The sequence below is a fragment of the Castor canadensis genome, chromosome 16 (genome assembly GCF_047511655.1).
Source record: "Castor canadensis chromosome 16, mCasCan1.hap1v2, whole genome shotgun sequence".
NCBI classification, from domain to species: Eukaryota; Metazoa; Chordata; class Mammalia; order Rodentia; family Castoridae; genus Castor; species Castor canadensis.
The window spans coordinates 73,249,126-73,266,699 of record NC_133401.1 but is presented as its reverse complement, the minus strand read 5'-3'; the positions used below and the strand labels follow the sequence as shown (position 1 = coordinate 73,266,699).

At 40.0% G+C, this 17,574-nt stretch overlaps 1 protein-coding gene across 8 annotated transcripts in view; it reads right to left on the bottom strand.

The window, feature by feature from the left end:
- Positions 1–17,574, bottom strand: part of Sgcd (sarcoglycan delta) — a 940,103-nt gene that overhangs the window by 233,294 nt on the left and 689,235 nt on the right. For all 8 annotated transcript variants that reach the window (XM_074057632.1, XM_074057628.1, XM_074057629.1 and 5 more), the window contains one exon: positions 3,771–3,872. In XM_074057632.1, coding sequence (XP_073913733.1) covers positions 3,771–3,872 — 102 coding nt within the window. The remainder of the gene's footprint in view (positions 1–3,770; positions 3,873–17,574) is intronic.

Sequence of the window (17,574 nt, the reverse complement as noted above, 5' to 3'; positions counted from 1 at the left end):
AAACTTGAGCTGTACCACTTGAGACACACATCCTGTCCATTTTGCTCTGGTTATTTTAAGAGATGGGGGGTCTCATGAACTATTTGCCCTCACTGGCCTCAAATCATGATCCTCCTGATCTCAGCCTCCTAGGTAGCTACCAGCCGTGCCTAGCTCTGAACTACTTCTAATATTTCTCCCCAGAAAATTGAATATAGTCCTACTGTAGGCAAAATAATTTTTTTCTTTAAACTGGATATTAAATAGAGGATTTACAAAAGAGAACTTGATTAAACTGACAGAGACAGTTTGTTCTTAAAATTATTTAGATACAGGGCAGGCATGGTGGCTCACTCCTTGTAATCTGTGCAACTGGGGGCCTGTCTGGGGGTTGGGGGATCTTGCCTTCAGATCTTTCCCCTGAGTTTCTTTATCAGGTGGTAGACTGTGCCTAGCAAGTATGAGGCCTGAGTTCAAAACCTAGTACCACAATAAAAAATTAGATGTACATCACATATCATTCGATTGACATAGTGTTCTAAGAAATACAAAGTAATGTATGGGACAGAAATCAGATCAGTGGTCGCTCTGGGCCTGGGGGATGGGTGGTTTCCTCTACTGTGGTGATGGTTTCTCATGTACACATACACTTCCCAATTTATCAAACTGTACACTGCAAGTATGTGCAGTTTATTATATGGCAATCACACCTCAAAAATTCTTTGAACTCTAAATATTAGGCAAAGAAAAATTACCACCAATGTATTGTTCAAGGGGATAAAAGATACAGAGAATCAAGCAAAATAAAGTTTTGTGAACCAAAATGTATTTATGGGAAATGTCTGAGAAACATACTGAATTGTTAGTAGTTTTTAAAGTTAAGGTAAACTTCCAGTTTTAGTGATTCTCTTACTCAGTTTCACAAGCATCTACTGAGCGTATTGTATGTAGAGGGCATAGCTGCACACACACATATCTATAAAACATAGAGAGAAAATCTGAGTGATCCTATTCTTCCAAATTTACATTCTCAAACAAGAGTATCATACACACACACACACACACACACACACACACACACACACACACACTTATATATGTATATGACTGCTGTGCTGAATAGATTGGCTGTTTGAAGGTCCTTCCAAAAAGCTACTCCTAGGCTGGAGGTTTAGCTGTGTGTAGACTGCTTGCCTAGCATGTCCAAGGCCTGGGGTTCAATCTCCAGTATCAAAAAAAAACAAAACCAAAAAGGTGACAGCTGGGCTGATAACACAATGAACAGAAGGAATCTTCCATGAAAAATGTGTAGGGCTGGGCATGGTGGCTCATGCCTGTCATCCTAGCTACATAGGAGGCACAGACAGGCAGACTGCAGTATGAGGCCAGCCAGAACAAACCAACAAACAAAAAAAGTGAAATAGTATCTGAAGAATAACTAAAGCAAAAAGGTCTGCAGGTGCGGACCAAGGGGTCGATAGAGTGCTTGACTACGAAGCACAAAACTCTGAGTTTACACCCTACTACCCATACAAAACAGAATGGAAAAAAGTGAATTGTAATACTTTTTTTTTCTTTGAATAGTGACTTGAAATTAACTCACTGATTTTTTTTTTCAATATTAAAGTAAGTTTTCTGAAATTACCCTTACTTTTCAAGCTTCCAGTTGCGTGATCTGAGCTGGCTCTCCATTTACAGACAGGAGGGTTGACATATTTGTTAAGATCAGTTTCCTGTTGGGTCCCAGTGTCTTGGGCCAGTAATCCTATCAACTCAAGAGGCAGAGATCAGGAGGGTCAAATAGTTCCCTGGACCCTATCTCAAAAATACCCAATACAAAAAAGGGCTGGTGGAGTGGTTCAAGTGATAGAGTGCCTACTTAGCAAGTGTGAGGCCCTGAGTTCAAATTCCAGTACTGCCAAAAGAAAAAAAAAGAACAACTTCCTACATGTGGACTTAAGAGATGCGCAAGGCTCATGTTTTCCAAAAACACATCTTTTAATTCCTTCATGTGACCCTAAAAGTACACCAAGGAAACACTGCGGGATGTCTTAACACATACCAACTCTTCTACCCAGTGATCTTAAAACCTACCACCGAACCCCATCCAGCTGAATGCAATCACTTAAATATTTATGGAAATATCATTAATATAGAGTAATTTGCAAATTATATCCTGTAGCCTATTTTTGAATGGTCCCTGAGCTAAGAATGATTTTTACATTTAGTTGTAAAACCACTGGGAAAGAAAAAAGCTGAAAACATTTACTCTTTGGCCCTTTATAGAAAAAGTTTGCCACCATTAGAGGGAAATGATCAACCTGAACTAGTGAGTTTAACAAGTATTATGAGTTCAAATTATTAATTTAAAGTATGGGCAACTAAAAAAGAGGACTTTATTAACCAACTTGCCAGGTTGGGAGAACTAAGTATCAACTGAGGACAACACACATAAAAGGCTTTTTTAAAGGCTTGAAATTGTCTTGGTTCATTGAAAGCAGACCTGTCACCTCACTACCACCTTTCAGGGTCACCTCATTGCTCCTGCTAGGGTACAAGCTATTTAATGTCAATGAATATATTCACAACATTCATAGCATTCTAGGTGCCCAGGCTATTGTACTATGGGTTCCAGTTAAATTTCATAAACAACCACTGTGTGGTTGAACTGATTTGATATTTTTGATGATTTTAACATCTTTTATGAAGTAGACAGGGAAGTAAAGTTATTGCCCATTCAGTACTAATAGTCAGTATAATATAATTCGGGACTTAATTGACATTCTGATAAAATTGGCCACTGAACCAAGTTTCAGTAATTATGCTGATCAATGCACACAGTGGAAATGATGCTTTGGGGAACTTTCTAGATACTCCTTATACTTGCAGATGGATACAAATCCAATCAAATGCATTAATAATCTTTTCCAACCATGAATTCTACTACCCCACAATAAAACAAAAGTGGAAACTTAAAAACGAAACCAACTAATCCCTCAATATACTAAAAAAAATCAATTTTCATAATATTGGTTATTAGAGGCAAGATATGGAAGAATGGCTTTTACCAAAACAAGAAATAGAAAAGACAGCAAAAGCTTACATAGGAGACTGTGGTTAACAAAAACTCCTTAGAATTGGATTCCCAGAATTGAAATCTTCCCCCTGTTATTTCGTAAGTATGTGACTTTGGGCATATTTTGCCTCTGAGCCTCAATTCTCAAATCTGTAAAGTGGAGCAACAATAAACCCTACCCCAATAGACCAATCTGTGAGTTAAACGGGGTACTGGCAACATATGGAGAGTAATAACTTACCTGGTACAGGCATGCACTCTAGTGATTCCATACAATTTCAGAGAACAGGTGCTAATAATGACCTGATTTTAACCAACACAGTCCAATTTGTTAAGATAAACAAAATTCTAATTATTCAGTTCTGTGTTTCGAAGGTGGCTTTGGACCAACTGACACTTGAAAAACAACACTAATTATCTTCCAAGTATATAGCCCCTGAGGTTTTTCCATCTTTGTTGTCTTGCCTTATTTGTAGCATAAGCTCTAAAGCTGGTTAGCAGGGGTGGCTTGTATTTTCCAGGAAAGAGGATCAGAGATGTCACCTTGCTTGCTTATAGCACCACAGCTTTCATTACAACCCCAGGCTTCAGATTTGAAGGCAAATTCATCTCATCCTCTCCCCCATCTCAGTTTTCCCTCAGCTGATGGCAAGATAAATTTCCCCAACTTAAGATTGTAGAAGAACAATCTTTTCTGCTTGCAGCAGAAACTTACTGGTCGGGACTGGATTTCTTTGGCGTAGAGAGGCTGCAAGAATTCTGAGTCTCCTTCTAGCTTGAGACCTTTCTCTGTGATTCTCAAGTTTCCCATTCCATCCTGGAAGAGAGACACAGAGATGACAGAGGAAATGTGGTGAGCCAAAATTGCAAAATACTCCAGGCTGTCAAAAATCAAAACAAAGTTACTGCCTTTTCTTAAAAAAAAGATTGCAGGAACAGAAATGAAGGGAATTCAAATAACACATAAAGTACTAGGAGGCATTGTTCAATACAGTTATGCACATTAGTTTTTCCTGCTCAATGCTTCTGAGAAAATTCTATTCTAAGCCATTGGTGATGCCCTTGAGCCACTGACTAGCATAGAAGAGCCTTTCATCACCAGGCTGTACAAAGGAAGAGACACCGGAGGGGACCAGGAAGAGTGGGATGATGATCCTCCAGGCTGAAGTGAAAGATCCTGTTTTCAAAATTCTGTGTGGAAACTGTACACTATCATCTTGTAGGTCAAATCTAGCCTTTGGATATGGCTTATTTAGCTCACAAATATTTAAAAAGTCTAATAAGTTACTAACTCTGTAATATTTTATTATGCTAATATTAAAATATATACAAAAGTAGGAAGATAGATAGGGAACTTTTTTAGTACTTATTACCCAACTACAAATATTACCAATGTATGGCTTGCTATCTGTTATACCCACCTATACGCGCCCCTTCCTTTATTCAAAAAGACTATAGTATCATATCCATTACATCCCCTTAACAATCTTCCCTTGACATCCAGGCATGTGCTCTAGCAATTAAACACAATTTCAGAGCAGAGTTCCTGTTACTGATCTGATTTTAACCAACATTGGCTGCACAGTCCAAACTGTTAATGATAAAAAATTCAAATGCCTTAGTTCTGTTTTAACAATAGTCATTCTTGTGTTAATAACAAATACCAGTATCAGTGTATAATATCTAATAATGTAATGTGTTTTCTTTATTCATAATTTGCTATTTGAATGAATTTCCCTACTATGATTGATTGATACACAAGTTAGGTAATTTTCTACAATCTCCAAAGTCTCATAAGTTTGTGCTTGCACACATACACACACAGAAACACACACATATTTATTTGATAAATAAAATGTCATTTTTTCCTGGAATAGTTTCCCAGAGTTTACATTTTGCTGAATGTGTCCATGATTTTACACCACTGTATTTCCTGTAAATTGGTAGTGACATCAGCAGGTTTGATCAGACTCAGGCTATTTTCTAGAAAGAACATATCCTAGGAAATGGGTATGTTTGTTTTCTATCATTATGGTAACAAATCACCATAAACTCAACCATGTACAACAATGCAACTTTCTTATCTTACAGTTCAGAATCTGAGAGGTGCTGGTTGGGCTGGTTCCTTTCAGGCAGTCCTAAGAGAGTCACTCCTTCCCTTTTTCACCTTCTAGAAGCTTCCCCTATCCTTGGGCTCATGACTCCCTTCCATCTTCAAAGTTAGCAATGGCAGACTGAGTTTTTCTCACATCCAGGCACTCTGTCACTAAATCTTCTGTGTTTTTTTTAAAACTTCCAGGACCCTTGTCACTTTGTTAGGACAATTCAGGATATCTATCCATTTTATGATCACCTAATCAGCCATCTTAATTCTACCTGAACCCAAACTTCCCTTTGCCAGGTACTATAACATAGTAACAGATTTGGGGAATGGGCTATACACGCCTTTTGGGTGGGGGCACCTTTCTGCTACCACATGGGGTGTTCTTCTGTCAGGAGGTACATAGCATCATTGTTGTGATGTTATCAGTTAATGGCAATCTTTATCAAAAAGATCCATGACTTCATTAGAAATTTCAAATTGTTGATACCTGATTCTATTAATTCTTCTTCATTGATTAGCTAAGACATTCTATCAAGAGAAATTTCATCTCATTTATGTACTCTGAATTACATTTTATACAGAAACTTAACAGAACTTGATTTTTCTTCCTTTATTGATTTTCTAAATACTGAATTTGCAACCTAGCATTCTCCAAACCAATGAGGATTTTACTTTTAAAGTATCACTATGAACATTTTGGTTCACTTCATCACAACACCAGTAGATTCTTACTGATTTTCTAAGTGTCCTGCCTTTGGTCATAAGAGCCACTTAAATTACTTTCTGACTTCTTTCATTATGACTTGGCCATCTTTGATTGTCCCCTTCTTTCTAGGATGACAAAATGTTACACATGTCCAGCTCCAAGCCTGCAATCAGCCATTTGTAGCAGGAAGTGGTAATTTAGAGAATGAAATCCCAGAGATCTGGATGCTGGATTAGCCTTTGTTTCTGTGGAAAGCTAGAAAATAAAATTTTGTGCACACACACACATATCTAAAATACACAGTGACTTTATCAAAAGTTTAATTCAAATTTGGGACTTCAAGATTTCTATCTAACTGCATGGATTTTCCATTGTTATTTCTTTTATCTCTAATCAAAAGTCCACATTCTCAATAATATCAACATGACTATTCATTCAATTTAATGCATAATTTACACAGAACAGTTCGAGAACCCCAAAGCTACTCTAAAGCTGACTTTATAACTAATAGAAACAATTTGAAATTTGTCAGTTTTTAAAATCTTTAAAGCACAGCCTGCTAGAGAAGTACAAAGTACTGGGCTTCAAAGTCACTTGAAATCCATCCTGTGTGGTTATGCCATCGACGAGATCCCTAGTGAGGTCATTTACCTCAATTCTTTTTCTCTCAATTTTTCATGACTTTTTTAAGGTCCAAATTTGTTTTATAGATTTGTAAACAATGTATAAGGCACAAAAGTCAAATCAACAAGACACAAAAGAGTTCAAAGAAGTCTAGTTTCTGTCTACCTTTCCGCCATGTTTTTTCTCCTTCAAATAACCTGTGCAGGTTATGTGTGCACACACATTTTGTCCATATTTTGCTTTTATTTAGTCCTCCACTTCCTAGTAACATTTGAAAACCGAAATATCTGAATTAAGCCCCCAACTTCCCAGCTTCTTATGAGAACCAGTAGCCCTGGAAATTCTGGCCCTATGTTCTCACATGCCACTGTCCACTGAGGTGAGAGGCAGCCACCCTGCTTGGCCACATCATGGCCACAGTCTCCCCCAGCCCATTCCCTAAGCTGTGTGATCCCAGATTCCTGTGGCTTCTTCTCTCTGGCACTGCCATTCTGTGTGTACCTCGATACATGCAGCATAAATGTCACATGGGGTGGAGGTGAATAATCAAGTGAAAAATGGGCACTGTCCCCACCTCATTTTGATAAAAGCTTTTCGGCGTGGGGATGAGAATGGGCCTTGTAGATCTAACTTAGTTTTTGCTTACATACCTCTCATGGCTAGAAACTTGTCACAATTTGCCAAGTCCCTATCGTATCTTTACTCAGAGGGTCTTTCTATTCTTGTGCACTATCAGCTTTAGTTTTCCAGTGTTCTTCCTCATCTCTATGTCTGTCTACAGGTTTGTGGTGGGGAAAGGTCTATTAAACAGTGTGGTATTCCATTATTGGCCACTATTTGCAAAACAAAGCAGACTAGAGTAACCATCTAAATATGTCTTCACATTGTGAGAGTCTCTTTCACAGCTTTGGACCAAAAGACTGGTACAAAGACATCCAAGTGCCTTGAGATCAGTTTTATTTAAAATGGTTGCACTTTTAGGTGTTTAAGAAGTGTATAGGTAGGAATTTTAGGTCACTTGTCAAGCGTACCTTCCCTCCCAGCAAGATATAAAAGTTATTTAGGAGACGCACATTTATTTTTTCCTCTTCAACTGGTAAAAGTTTAATTTTTATTAACATGGGAAAAAGAATTAAAGACCTACATTGAGTGGGTACTGTCCCTGGAAGGCCTTGGTGAGTATAAAAGTCCAATTGAAATGGGAGCAGGAGGCCAGGCTCACCAGTCATGTAGGGATCATCCTATTTGCCACAGCACCACCATTGCCTATCTCTGGCCCTTGGTTTTCACCCAGAATAGGAGTTCTAAAAAATACAGGAGTTAATCCCATTATTTTCCCAGTCCAACTTAAGGTGACTCCCCATAAAATCTTTCCATGATAAAGGCCTCGGTTCAGGGGCAGAAGTCACACAACCATGGGCATCGTCTTTTGGTCCAGGGCAAGAACTATGGCAGATCTACTGCTTTTTCTTCTCTGTCTGGTCCAGACTGGTTAGTTGGTTCTTTTGCACAGATAGCAAAAAATAAAGATTTCAGAGCGTCAGAGCAACAGGCTGAAATATTAATATGTTTCTTACCCCTGTCTCTCATGTTCGCCTCTGACCCTCATATCACTATTTCAAACAGAATTCCCTGCCTTGTGATCACATGGCTAAGAGACTGAGTGTGAAGAAACTGCAGAGGCAGGCTGAAAGCAGAGGGTGGGGGCACCCCATCTTTTGTAAAAGGGAATTGAATGCACTGTGCTAGATGTGTGGGGAATAAGATAACAAGGAAAAGAGGGAATACTTTCCAACAGGGGTAGAAGTAGAAAACAGACTTCAGTTTCCCATGAATTTTAGAGACCCCTGTCCTGCCAATGTTCCCAGGAAGGATTAAGGTCTCAGAGGGAAAGTTCTACATGTCTCCAACCTCATGAGAGAGTTCCTCACCCAGGGATTGTTCTTCTATCAGCTTCCAATCCCAACTAGGGTGACCCAGCTACCCAAGAGTAGCACAGAAGCCCCTGATCAAGGGATCAAGTGGTTTTTACAATCACAGAAAACAAAGACAGTGACCAGTGACCCTCCCCTGACAGTGATGGGCAGGATACCAGGATATCTACTAAATCCTGACTGAAGTGAACTTTGCTGTTGGTCTTGGGGCTGGAAATTGGTATTATGTTGATTTTAAGAAAATGTTATTTCTTACTCGTCTGATTTTCCTGCTGCCTCAGCATCAGCCAGTTTTTAATTCCGTCAGCACATTTTCGGGTTTGAAGTAATGCCAGGTCCTGTTTTAGTAAGCAGTCTCAAGACGACGTCCACGCTTGATCCAAGCGTGAAGCAATTTTACTAATGCACAGGTTGCATTGGAGTGTAATCTTCATGAGGAATGAAACTTTTCACTGTTCTATTTACTGCTATAGAGTCGGATCCTAAAATATGGCTTGGTAAATACTATGTGTTCAACAAATGCTTCAGGAGGGATAGAATTTATTCATTTCAAATACAGATGCTCCTTGACTTACAATGGGGATATGTCCCCTATGTTTAATATAAACCCTTTTAAAGTTGAAAATATCATCGTTAGAAAATGCATGGAACACACCTAAACTGGTGGACATCAGAGCTTAGTAACACAGTGCTCTGTAAAGAATCATCTGTTGACCCTCCTGATGACCTGGCTGACAAGTTTTGGCTTGTTGCCTCTGTCCAAAAACTGTGTAGGTACCACGTGTTGCTAGTCCAGAGGACCAACTCTTGATCACCATTTGAAGTATGGCTTCTACTGAAAGCTATCACTCACACCTTTTAAAAGTTAGCAATTCATAAGCTGAGTCAACTACAGATGAGGACCTTGTGTAGTTGCATTTTGAAAGGTAGTGTGGGGATTACAAAAGGGTTAAAACTGTGTCTGTTTCTCTATCAGGTTCCAATCCCAACTAGGGTGACACAGCCCCCAGGAAGACAAAATTGATTATTGGGGAATTTAGGGGATGGAAAATCTCATTCTTTCTCTGTAGAAAGGATAAGTATCTTCTGTATAGAGCACAAATGCTCCTGGGGGGAGAGGAGGTCAATACAGGGAAAAGTTGAGAAATACTGTATTAGAGTATTACACATTTTAAGACTGTTCTTTCTTCCTTTTATGTATAGATGGACACTTTTACCCATTTGCATGTTGAACCCTCTTCTCTATAGTTCCTCAGACTTTAAACTGTAATAGAACAGCAACAGCAAAAGTAAAGACTAAACTCCTTCACGTAATATTTAAAATGTGTTTTAGTTTGCACCTGCTCACTCCTCCAACCCCACCTCCAGCCCTTCCCTTTGCTGTATCATGTGACATGCTAGTGGTTTTTCTAAACTCTTTCCCTTTCAAAGTGCTTATAAGTGTCCCTCACTTGGCCAATAATACACTCTTCACCCCATAAGTCCTCCTCTCCAGTTTTTTAGTTTTGGTGAGATGTCCCTCCTCTAGGGTCCCAGCCACAGTGTGAACATCTCTCAGACCTCCTGGCCCCATCTCATGTCCCTCATCTCCTCTCAGCTGTCATCTCTTCTCCTACCTCATCTCATAGCACCTGTCACTGTAATCATCCTTGTACATCTACGTTCTTTCTCACTAAACTTAAATTCCCTGAAATAGAGCATGGCATGTCACTTGTTATTCTACCCTCAGGGCCTAGCACGTTGAATATGTATCTCTCAATGTGTGACCTTGAGGGATACATAGCAGACCTTATTGAAGTAAAGTTGTTCAGAAAATGCTCACTGCTGCAAATTTTAAAATGTTAATAATGAAAGCTACCATTTCCACAGGAATTACACAAAGGACATTATCTACATATTCACCAATCCTCTTTATTACTCTAGAAGTAGGCACGGCCTCATTTCACAGTTGGGAAAACTGATGCTTAGAGAGTCTGGGAGTCTAACTCTACAACAAAACTCCTTTACTACCACACTCCATCCTACACTGTTAAGCTCCAGCTGTGTACCCATCCCTGCATTAAATGCCAGGTAGAGAAGCATGAAGAGGTACAGATGGAAACCTTCCCTCTAGGAACTCCAAGAGCTAATGGAGACCACTCTTAAACAGAGAGTTCCCATATGGCCCAGGTATTCCGCTGTTAAGTGTCTGAGCAAGATAACTGAAAATCTCATACAAAGAATTACACACTAATGTTTGTGGCAGCATAACTCATAATAGCCAACAAATGAAAGCAACCTGAATTTCCATCCACTGATGAAGAGGTAAGTATAATAGTTCATATCCATATAAAGGAGTGTTAGTTAGCAATAAAGAGGACTGAAATAGTGATACCTGCTCCAACATGGATAATCCTCAGAAGGCAAATATGAATGACCACATTTTGTATGATCCATTTATATATAACATTTGAGAGGCAAATCTAAAGAGACAGAGAGTAATTAGTGGTTGCCTGAGGCTTAGAGTGGGGATGGGGACTGATAGGAAGATGGGCTCAGGGGACTGTAATGAGTTGATGAAAAGGCTCTAAAATTGGATTATGGGGCTAGCTAGATAGTGATAAATTTACTAAAAAAAAAATCATTGAATTGTATGCTAAAATTAGGTGAATCTTAAAGTATGCCAACATGGTTGATAGGTTTGTTTTGATGTTTACAGAGAAGAAACCAATTGAAGGGACATAGCGTTCTGTACTTTGGAATTCCCCAAATCACTTAAGATATGGGGCAGGGAGAGAGGAGGCAGGCTCAAGAGGAGACAGTGGAGAGGTGGTTGTGGACAGTCAATACTTTGTGTGTGGTTATTGCAGGAACAGGGTGGCAGGTCTGCTTCTCCCAAAGGTCGAGCTTTCTGAAGGATTTCTAGGGGGCAGCAAGAGACGGAGCTCAAATTATACAAAGAAATGCTTTGTGATCAAGGCAATTAACCATGGGATAGACCACGCAGACAGCTACTGACTTTCTCTAAGGGAGCATTAAAAAGGAAATCACCAGTGCCGGGTGAGTCACACAACAGCAAGGGAGAGGACCTGATGACCTCATGACCTTGTGGCATCTGCATCATAGCTTCTGATCCATTTTGTCATGTGCTACGTAATCTCAACTTCATATTTTTGTTATTTTGCCAGTTATATTGTTAGATGGCTTTTCTTTCTTCCCTTATTACCTCCTAGTTACCATAAAGCTTACATATTGGTGAGAACTGTGTACATTTGTGGTGTGTGTGTCTGTGTGTGTATCAGAGACACTGAATATAAGACATTCGTAACTTGCAGATTGCGTTGGTGTTTCAGTGGGTCAGGAATGTGATTTCTCTCTTATGTTTTATAATATCTCATAAAGTTGTTTTAAATGATTTACAGACACAAGGCCACTGTATTTGCAGCACTCCGTATTTCTTGGTTGCCAACAGTAATATATGGACAGCCATTCTTTGCTCTGTACTTTTCTAGGGAGTAAATCAAAGGGTGATGATGAGATCCCACCCCCAAATCACACAGAGGGAATGAATCTAAACCTCTTTACTGCCAAATTGTCTAAGTCCTACTTTGTCCTCTAAGGCTTAAACCTTAACTATTTCTCAGGGAAGCCCTTCTTGATTCTCCTTGATCCTTTTGATACCATCTTTCCTTACTTAGTTAGGAAAACACACATATAGAGAGGGAAGAGGGAAGGGGAAAGAAGAGGGGGAGAGAGAAGGAAGGGGGAGAGGAAGGGGGAGAGGAAGGGGGAGAGGAAGGGGGAGAGGGGAGGAAAGAAGAAAGAGGAGGAAGAAAGAAGAGAAGGAGGAAGAGGAGGAGGAAGAAGGAGGAGGGGAGGAGGAGGAAAGGAAGGAGGAGGGGAGGAAGGAGGAGGGGAGGAAGGAGGGAGGGAGAGGATATTTTGGTATGTGTAAGTTCTGGAATCAGACTACCTTGGTTAGAACACAAGTTAGAACTCAAACTCAGTCTACAGCCTTATCACCCTGACGTGCCCAATCTCATCTGATCTTGGAAGCTAATTAGAGTAAGGCCTGGCTAGTACTTAGAAGGGAGAATGCAAACTCCACCACGTAACTTCTTCCTGCCCATTCTACGCTTCATGTCCCATATTAATCGAGATACTTCTAATTTCTAAATTGAAGATTAAATCAGACAATCCCTGTATATTCAAATGAGGCCAGGTTATAACTATGGAGACAGACATGGAAATTTTTAGTGGCCTCAACACTGAAGACATATTTCACCCAAGCTGCACGTGCCTGGAGGGTAAACAAGGAGGGCAGGCACTCAGGAGACACTAGAACAGCTGTGATCTGAAATACTTTGCAGGTCTCTGTTTCTTTGGGCTTATATAGGACTGGATTCCTCTGTTCACCCGTGACTGATGGAGCTAGTGACATGTGAGAAGGTCTGAGTTCACTGGGAGCAGAGGCTGTGAGCACCACTGCATGCTTGGTCACACTCTCCTGGGATTTTCCTCTCAAGATGGCAAGCTTTCTGCAGGCAGGGAAGAATTGTGGCTGCCTTTTTAGGCCACTCATTTGTCATTCCTGATTCACAGAAGATGGAGTAAATTTTCTTTGCTGGATCAAGTCTTTTGTTCAGTACCAAGAACCAGCTCCTAAACCAATTTGAGTTTGGCTTAAAAGTCAACAAGCCCCACAGACAGACAAGTACTATTCGTGCTGCCCACCTGAGAAAACAGCCAGATCAACGTGAGGGTTACTGAGTGTACCGCTGCACCTTGAGGATTCTTTCTGTTTTTGCAGTACTGGAGACTTGAACGCAGGGCCCTGCACTTGCTAGGCAACAGCTCTACCACTTGAGATATCCCCACCCCAGCCTTTTTTTGAGTGTGTTTTGATTTTGAAATCAGGTCTTGCAAACTTTGTTTCAGCTGGCTTTAAACTTGAGATCCTGTAGCCCCCACTTGCCGAGCAGCCATATGCCATGCCTTGACTCCTCGTTTAAAGATTATTCATAAAGAATGTTTTGAGGATATGTAAGGACAGCCCTTAGCATTACAAGATAAGTACAGCACTGGGGTTCAGGCCTTGACTCTGCCGCTAGCATCGTGCAAGTTTGGACAAGCTTGGACTCTTTGAATCTGTTTCTTTCCAAACCGTAATGGATAGTTGGATAGTATAAACATTAAAGTTCCACTTAAAAATAGTCTAGTTCCATGATGTTCCCAAATGAAATGCTAGCTGAACAATAACAAATCACAGCTTTCACTGGGACTTGGTGGCCACAATCTGAGAGGCCACAATTAAGGTATCTTATGTGACTTGTTTTGCTAAAATAAATTCTTGCAAAAATTCCCACAAATCCATCCAACGATTCAGGGAGGATGTTGGCATAAAAACCAATGCCAGTACATTGTTGTGAAACAGAAACTTGTAAGCAACCTTTAAAAAGAGACACTGGTAGAGAATTTGTCAATTGTTTGAAGGGCAGAAGATGAGAGATGGATAACAAAGTGAAAGTTGCTTCATCTCCTGTCCTAGGTGAAAAATGGGAGCTTGTGAATCCTGAGCTATTGTTGATAAAGGAAGGGACTCATTTATCTTAAAAAGACACACAAAAGAAAGTAATTGGGGTATGATTAGGCTGATGCCAAATGTTCAGATTAAATTCCCACCACGACAATCTGCTGCTAGGTGAGTACTACCCACCAGAAAAGCCTGATTAAGATGCTGATGTGAGTATTACTAAAAATGCACACTGTGAAAATCCCTTCTAAAATAGATTCCTTCACCAGGGTATACACCTCAAGGGAGCTACTTGTCCTGTCTTCTCTCTATTTTCATTAGGAAAAATTGTCAGTTGTACACGACAGTGTCTTTTATGAGACTTCAAGTTATAGCTTCAAAGGGCCCAGTGTCTTTTTGATAACTGTGAGGAAGGCTTCCTGGAATAAGTTCAGAAATATGAAAGCTACTAGGTGTACTCCGAGCACTAGAGTGGTCTTGCCCATTAATGTGGCCCTCTCTTCAAGTTTTAAAGTCCAAATTGGCCTTTCAGGGGATGGCATCGGATGTAGTTTTGGTCTTTCAGCAGTGCTACCAATTTTCACAACTATGTTGAGCTTTAAATTAAGGGAACGAAGCCATCATCCAGGGGTTATGTCAACTGCAGCTCCCCCTACATGCATTCTTAAGCCCTAAGGATCAGATCTTGCCATATTTCATGTATGAGTTCTTGAAATAGCAGAGAGACTGAACACCACATGGGAGGGGTCACTGCACCCTTGGGTCTTCTGGGTAGACAAAAGCATCTGTTCATTCCTCCCCAAGTGCCCAGAATCACACAGCCAGAGTATGACATGCTGCCAAGAAAGGCAGAGGAGGAGGATGTAAGATGAACAGAGAGGCTGAGTACACCTTAGATAGGAGGTACAAGAAGTTTCTCTAAAAAGAAACTCAGCTGAAGTGATGAAAGCAGCTATGACATGATCTGTTTAAGTGGAAATGAACTTGGGTACAGTTGACAATCAGCATGAGTGTCAAGTGCCAATATGACTAAGATGGAATTACACTTCCTTCAGCTAAGGTAGGGAGCATTAGGTGATGAACTCAAGTCAGGGGAAGGGACCAGATCAGTGGAGCGTCATGGATAAGATGCTACCAAGGAGAGTGGATTTCTGTTCTTCATATGACAGATGCCAATTGAACACGTTAAGCCAGGGAATCATGGGAGCCCATTTGTATTTTAGTTGAGGTCGATACCAATGGAGCCTCCATGGAAGCAGCAAACCACACTTTAATGAATTCTCTACTTTAGACTTAATTCAAAAAATAGTTTTCTAAAACACATTATTGATAATAGATCCTGTGATTTGGTTCAACTTAATTTTTTTTTTTTTTTTGGAATGTAGTTCCTGCTCCTTTTGCTTAGCCAAATCATAGCACAATGGACCACATCACAGGCTTTGGGACCTAAAAAAATCCATTACTACTAGTGGTAGGTCCTTCCCTGAACTGTCTTTTACCTGTAACATGGAGATCACAGGATCCCTCCTGGAGGATTAGGTGTGTGCACACACACGTGACCTGCTTAGTGTGGGCCGAGGGCAGCCGTGTGTGGAATCACCCTTCCCCACCTCTTATCTCCTTCTTAAGCCCTCTCTGATCTCGTATGGAAGTATCCACTCTGGCACACACCACTTAGCACTTACCTGATTCCGTACTTCTAATACACAAGTCAAGAGGACCAATAATGCAGCCTCCAGGATCAAGAGGTTGGAGAGTGACGGAGTTAAGGGACAGATAGGAGTTGTAGAAAGCAGTGTGCCAGAAAATTTGTCTTCAACATTTCCAAGGAGAGAGGAAAGGGATTAGAACTCAACTAGTATCTCAAAGCTAGCAATTCAAGAGTAAAGGATAGTAGAGGAGATGCTTTGGGATTTTCCAAAATTAAATGTGCTTTCCTCCCTGGACAAGGTGCTACTTTAATGATTCCAACTGGAAATTGGTTAGTCAAGTATTAAGAATATAAAACTAAGTGAAAGGAAATAATTTGCCTTTTATTCCCTCTTAATTACCATGCTAGGTATTGTTCCCACCCCAATCTATCCCTAAACAAAGAAAATTGGGATATTTAACATTCTGAGCAGTTTAAGGGACCCAGAGTTGGGGTCATTCCCTGGGCAAGAAGGACAGTCAGCTAGACAATATTGGACATTAAAAATCCACAGTTGATCCGATCAGAACCAGCTTTAATACCTGATATGGAGGAGTAGCAGAATCACTAATATTAACTGGGCTTATATATTAATTAGGTGCCCAGACATTTGGTCAATATTATTCTGTACATTCAACCATTGTATAATATAGTGACTACAGTTAATAACTTATCACATTCTCAAAAGTTGTTAGAAAAACAGATTTTAAGTGTTGCTACCACAAAAAAAATGTGAGGTAAACATGCAAATTAGCAAGATTTAGCCATTTCACAAATGTTTAGCACATCAAATTATCAAAAAGTCAGGTTGTATGCCATAAATACACATAATTTTTATTTGTCACTTAACATAAATGATGTACTAAGATTATGTGAAGTGTTTCTAGGTAAGATTAACATGTGAACTATAGACTGAGTTAAGCTGCAGTCCTTCCTTGACTCATGTAGGGATTTCTGCTTTCAGACTCAAATTGAAACACTGTTTTTCCTGGCTCTTATGCCTGTGGACTTAGACTTAGAACTACACCCTTGGCTGTTCTGAATCTCTATGTTGCCAATGACAGATCTGGAGACTGGTCAGCATCCATAACTATGTGAGTCAAGTTCTTGTAATAAACACACGTATTTATTTACACATACCAATATCTGCAGCTATTTATACCTATCCTGTTCTGTTCCATTGGTTGTGTTTCTCTAAAGAATCCTAACTCAGTACTCCAGAGCTTTATCCTTCTAGAAGAAGTGCTCAAACATGAGATTGAATTAAAAGAAGCATAATTATACAATATCTACACTCACATCCCTCTTACATATCTGCAACCAACCTCTCTCTTAGGACATAGCTTCTTAGGCCTGTAGCAACAGCAACCCACTGTCACAGACTGTCAGTTACCTGCGGTCCCGTTACAGGTCAGTATCAGGGGCTCTCAGGCACCTACTTAGAGCCTTTGCTAAAACCTGTCCCCAAATAAGATGATACATGCCAAATTATAAGGTGGCTGTGTATGAATGAGCTATGCTACAACTAAAAAGAGGTAGGGTAGTCTTGGCCTTGCTGGGAAAGGAGGTTACCACAGATACTGACACATGGACGGCTTAACATGGTGCAACCCTGCTGGGCAGAGTCTGGTCAAAGCTCAAAATTTGTGCAGCCAACTAGAAATCAGAAGGGGTTGCTGTTTCTTGTGAGGTTTGTATTGCACCTGCTTAAGGAAGAGTCTTGAGAGATTTACTTTATATGATTAATGAGTCTATATATAAGGAAGATGTAACAAGATTCATTTTTTCCCTTTATCTGGTACAAGAGTATGTCAGAAAGTATAGAAAAAAACCTCTTATTCTCAAAACACAGTTGAAAGAGAATGGTCACAAGAAATCATCTCTCTGTTCTTGCTTAAAACATGTGTAACAGGAGATCCAGTTAGCTGTAAAATATTCTTCTTACAAAT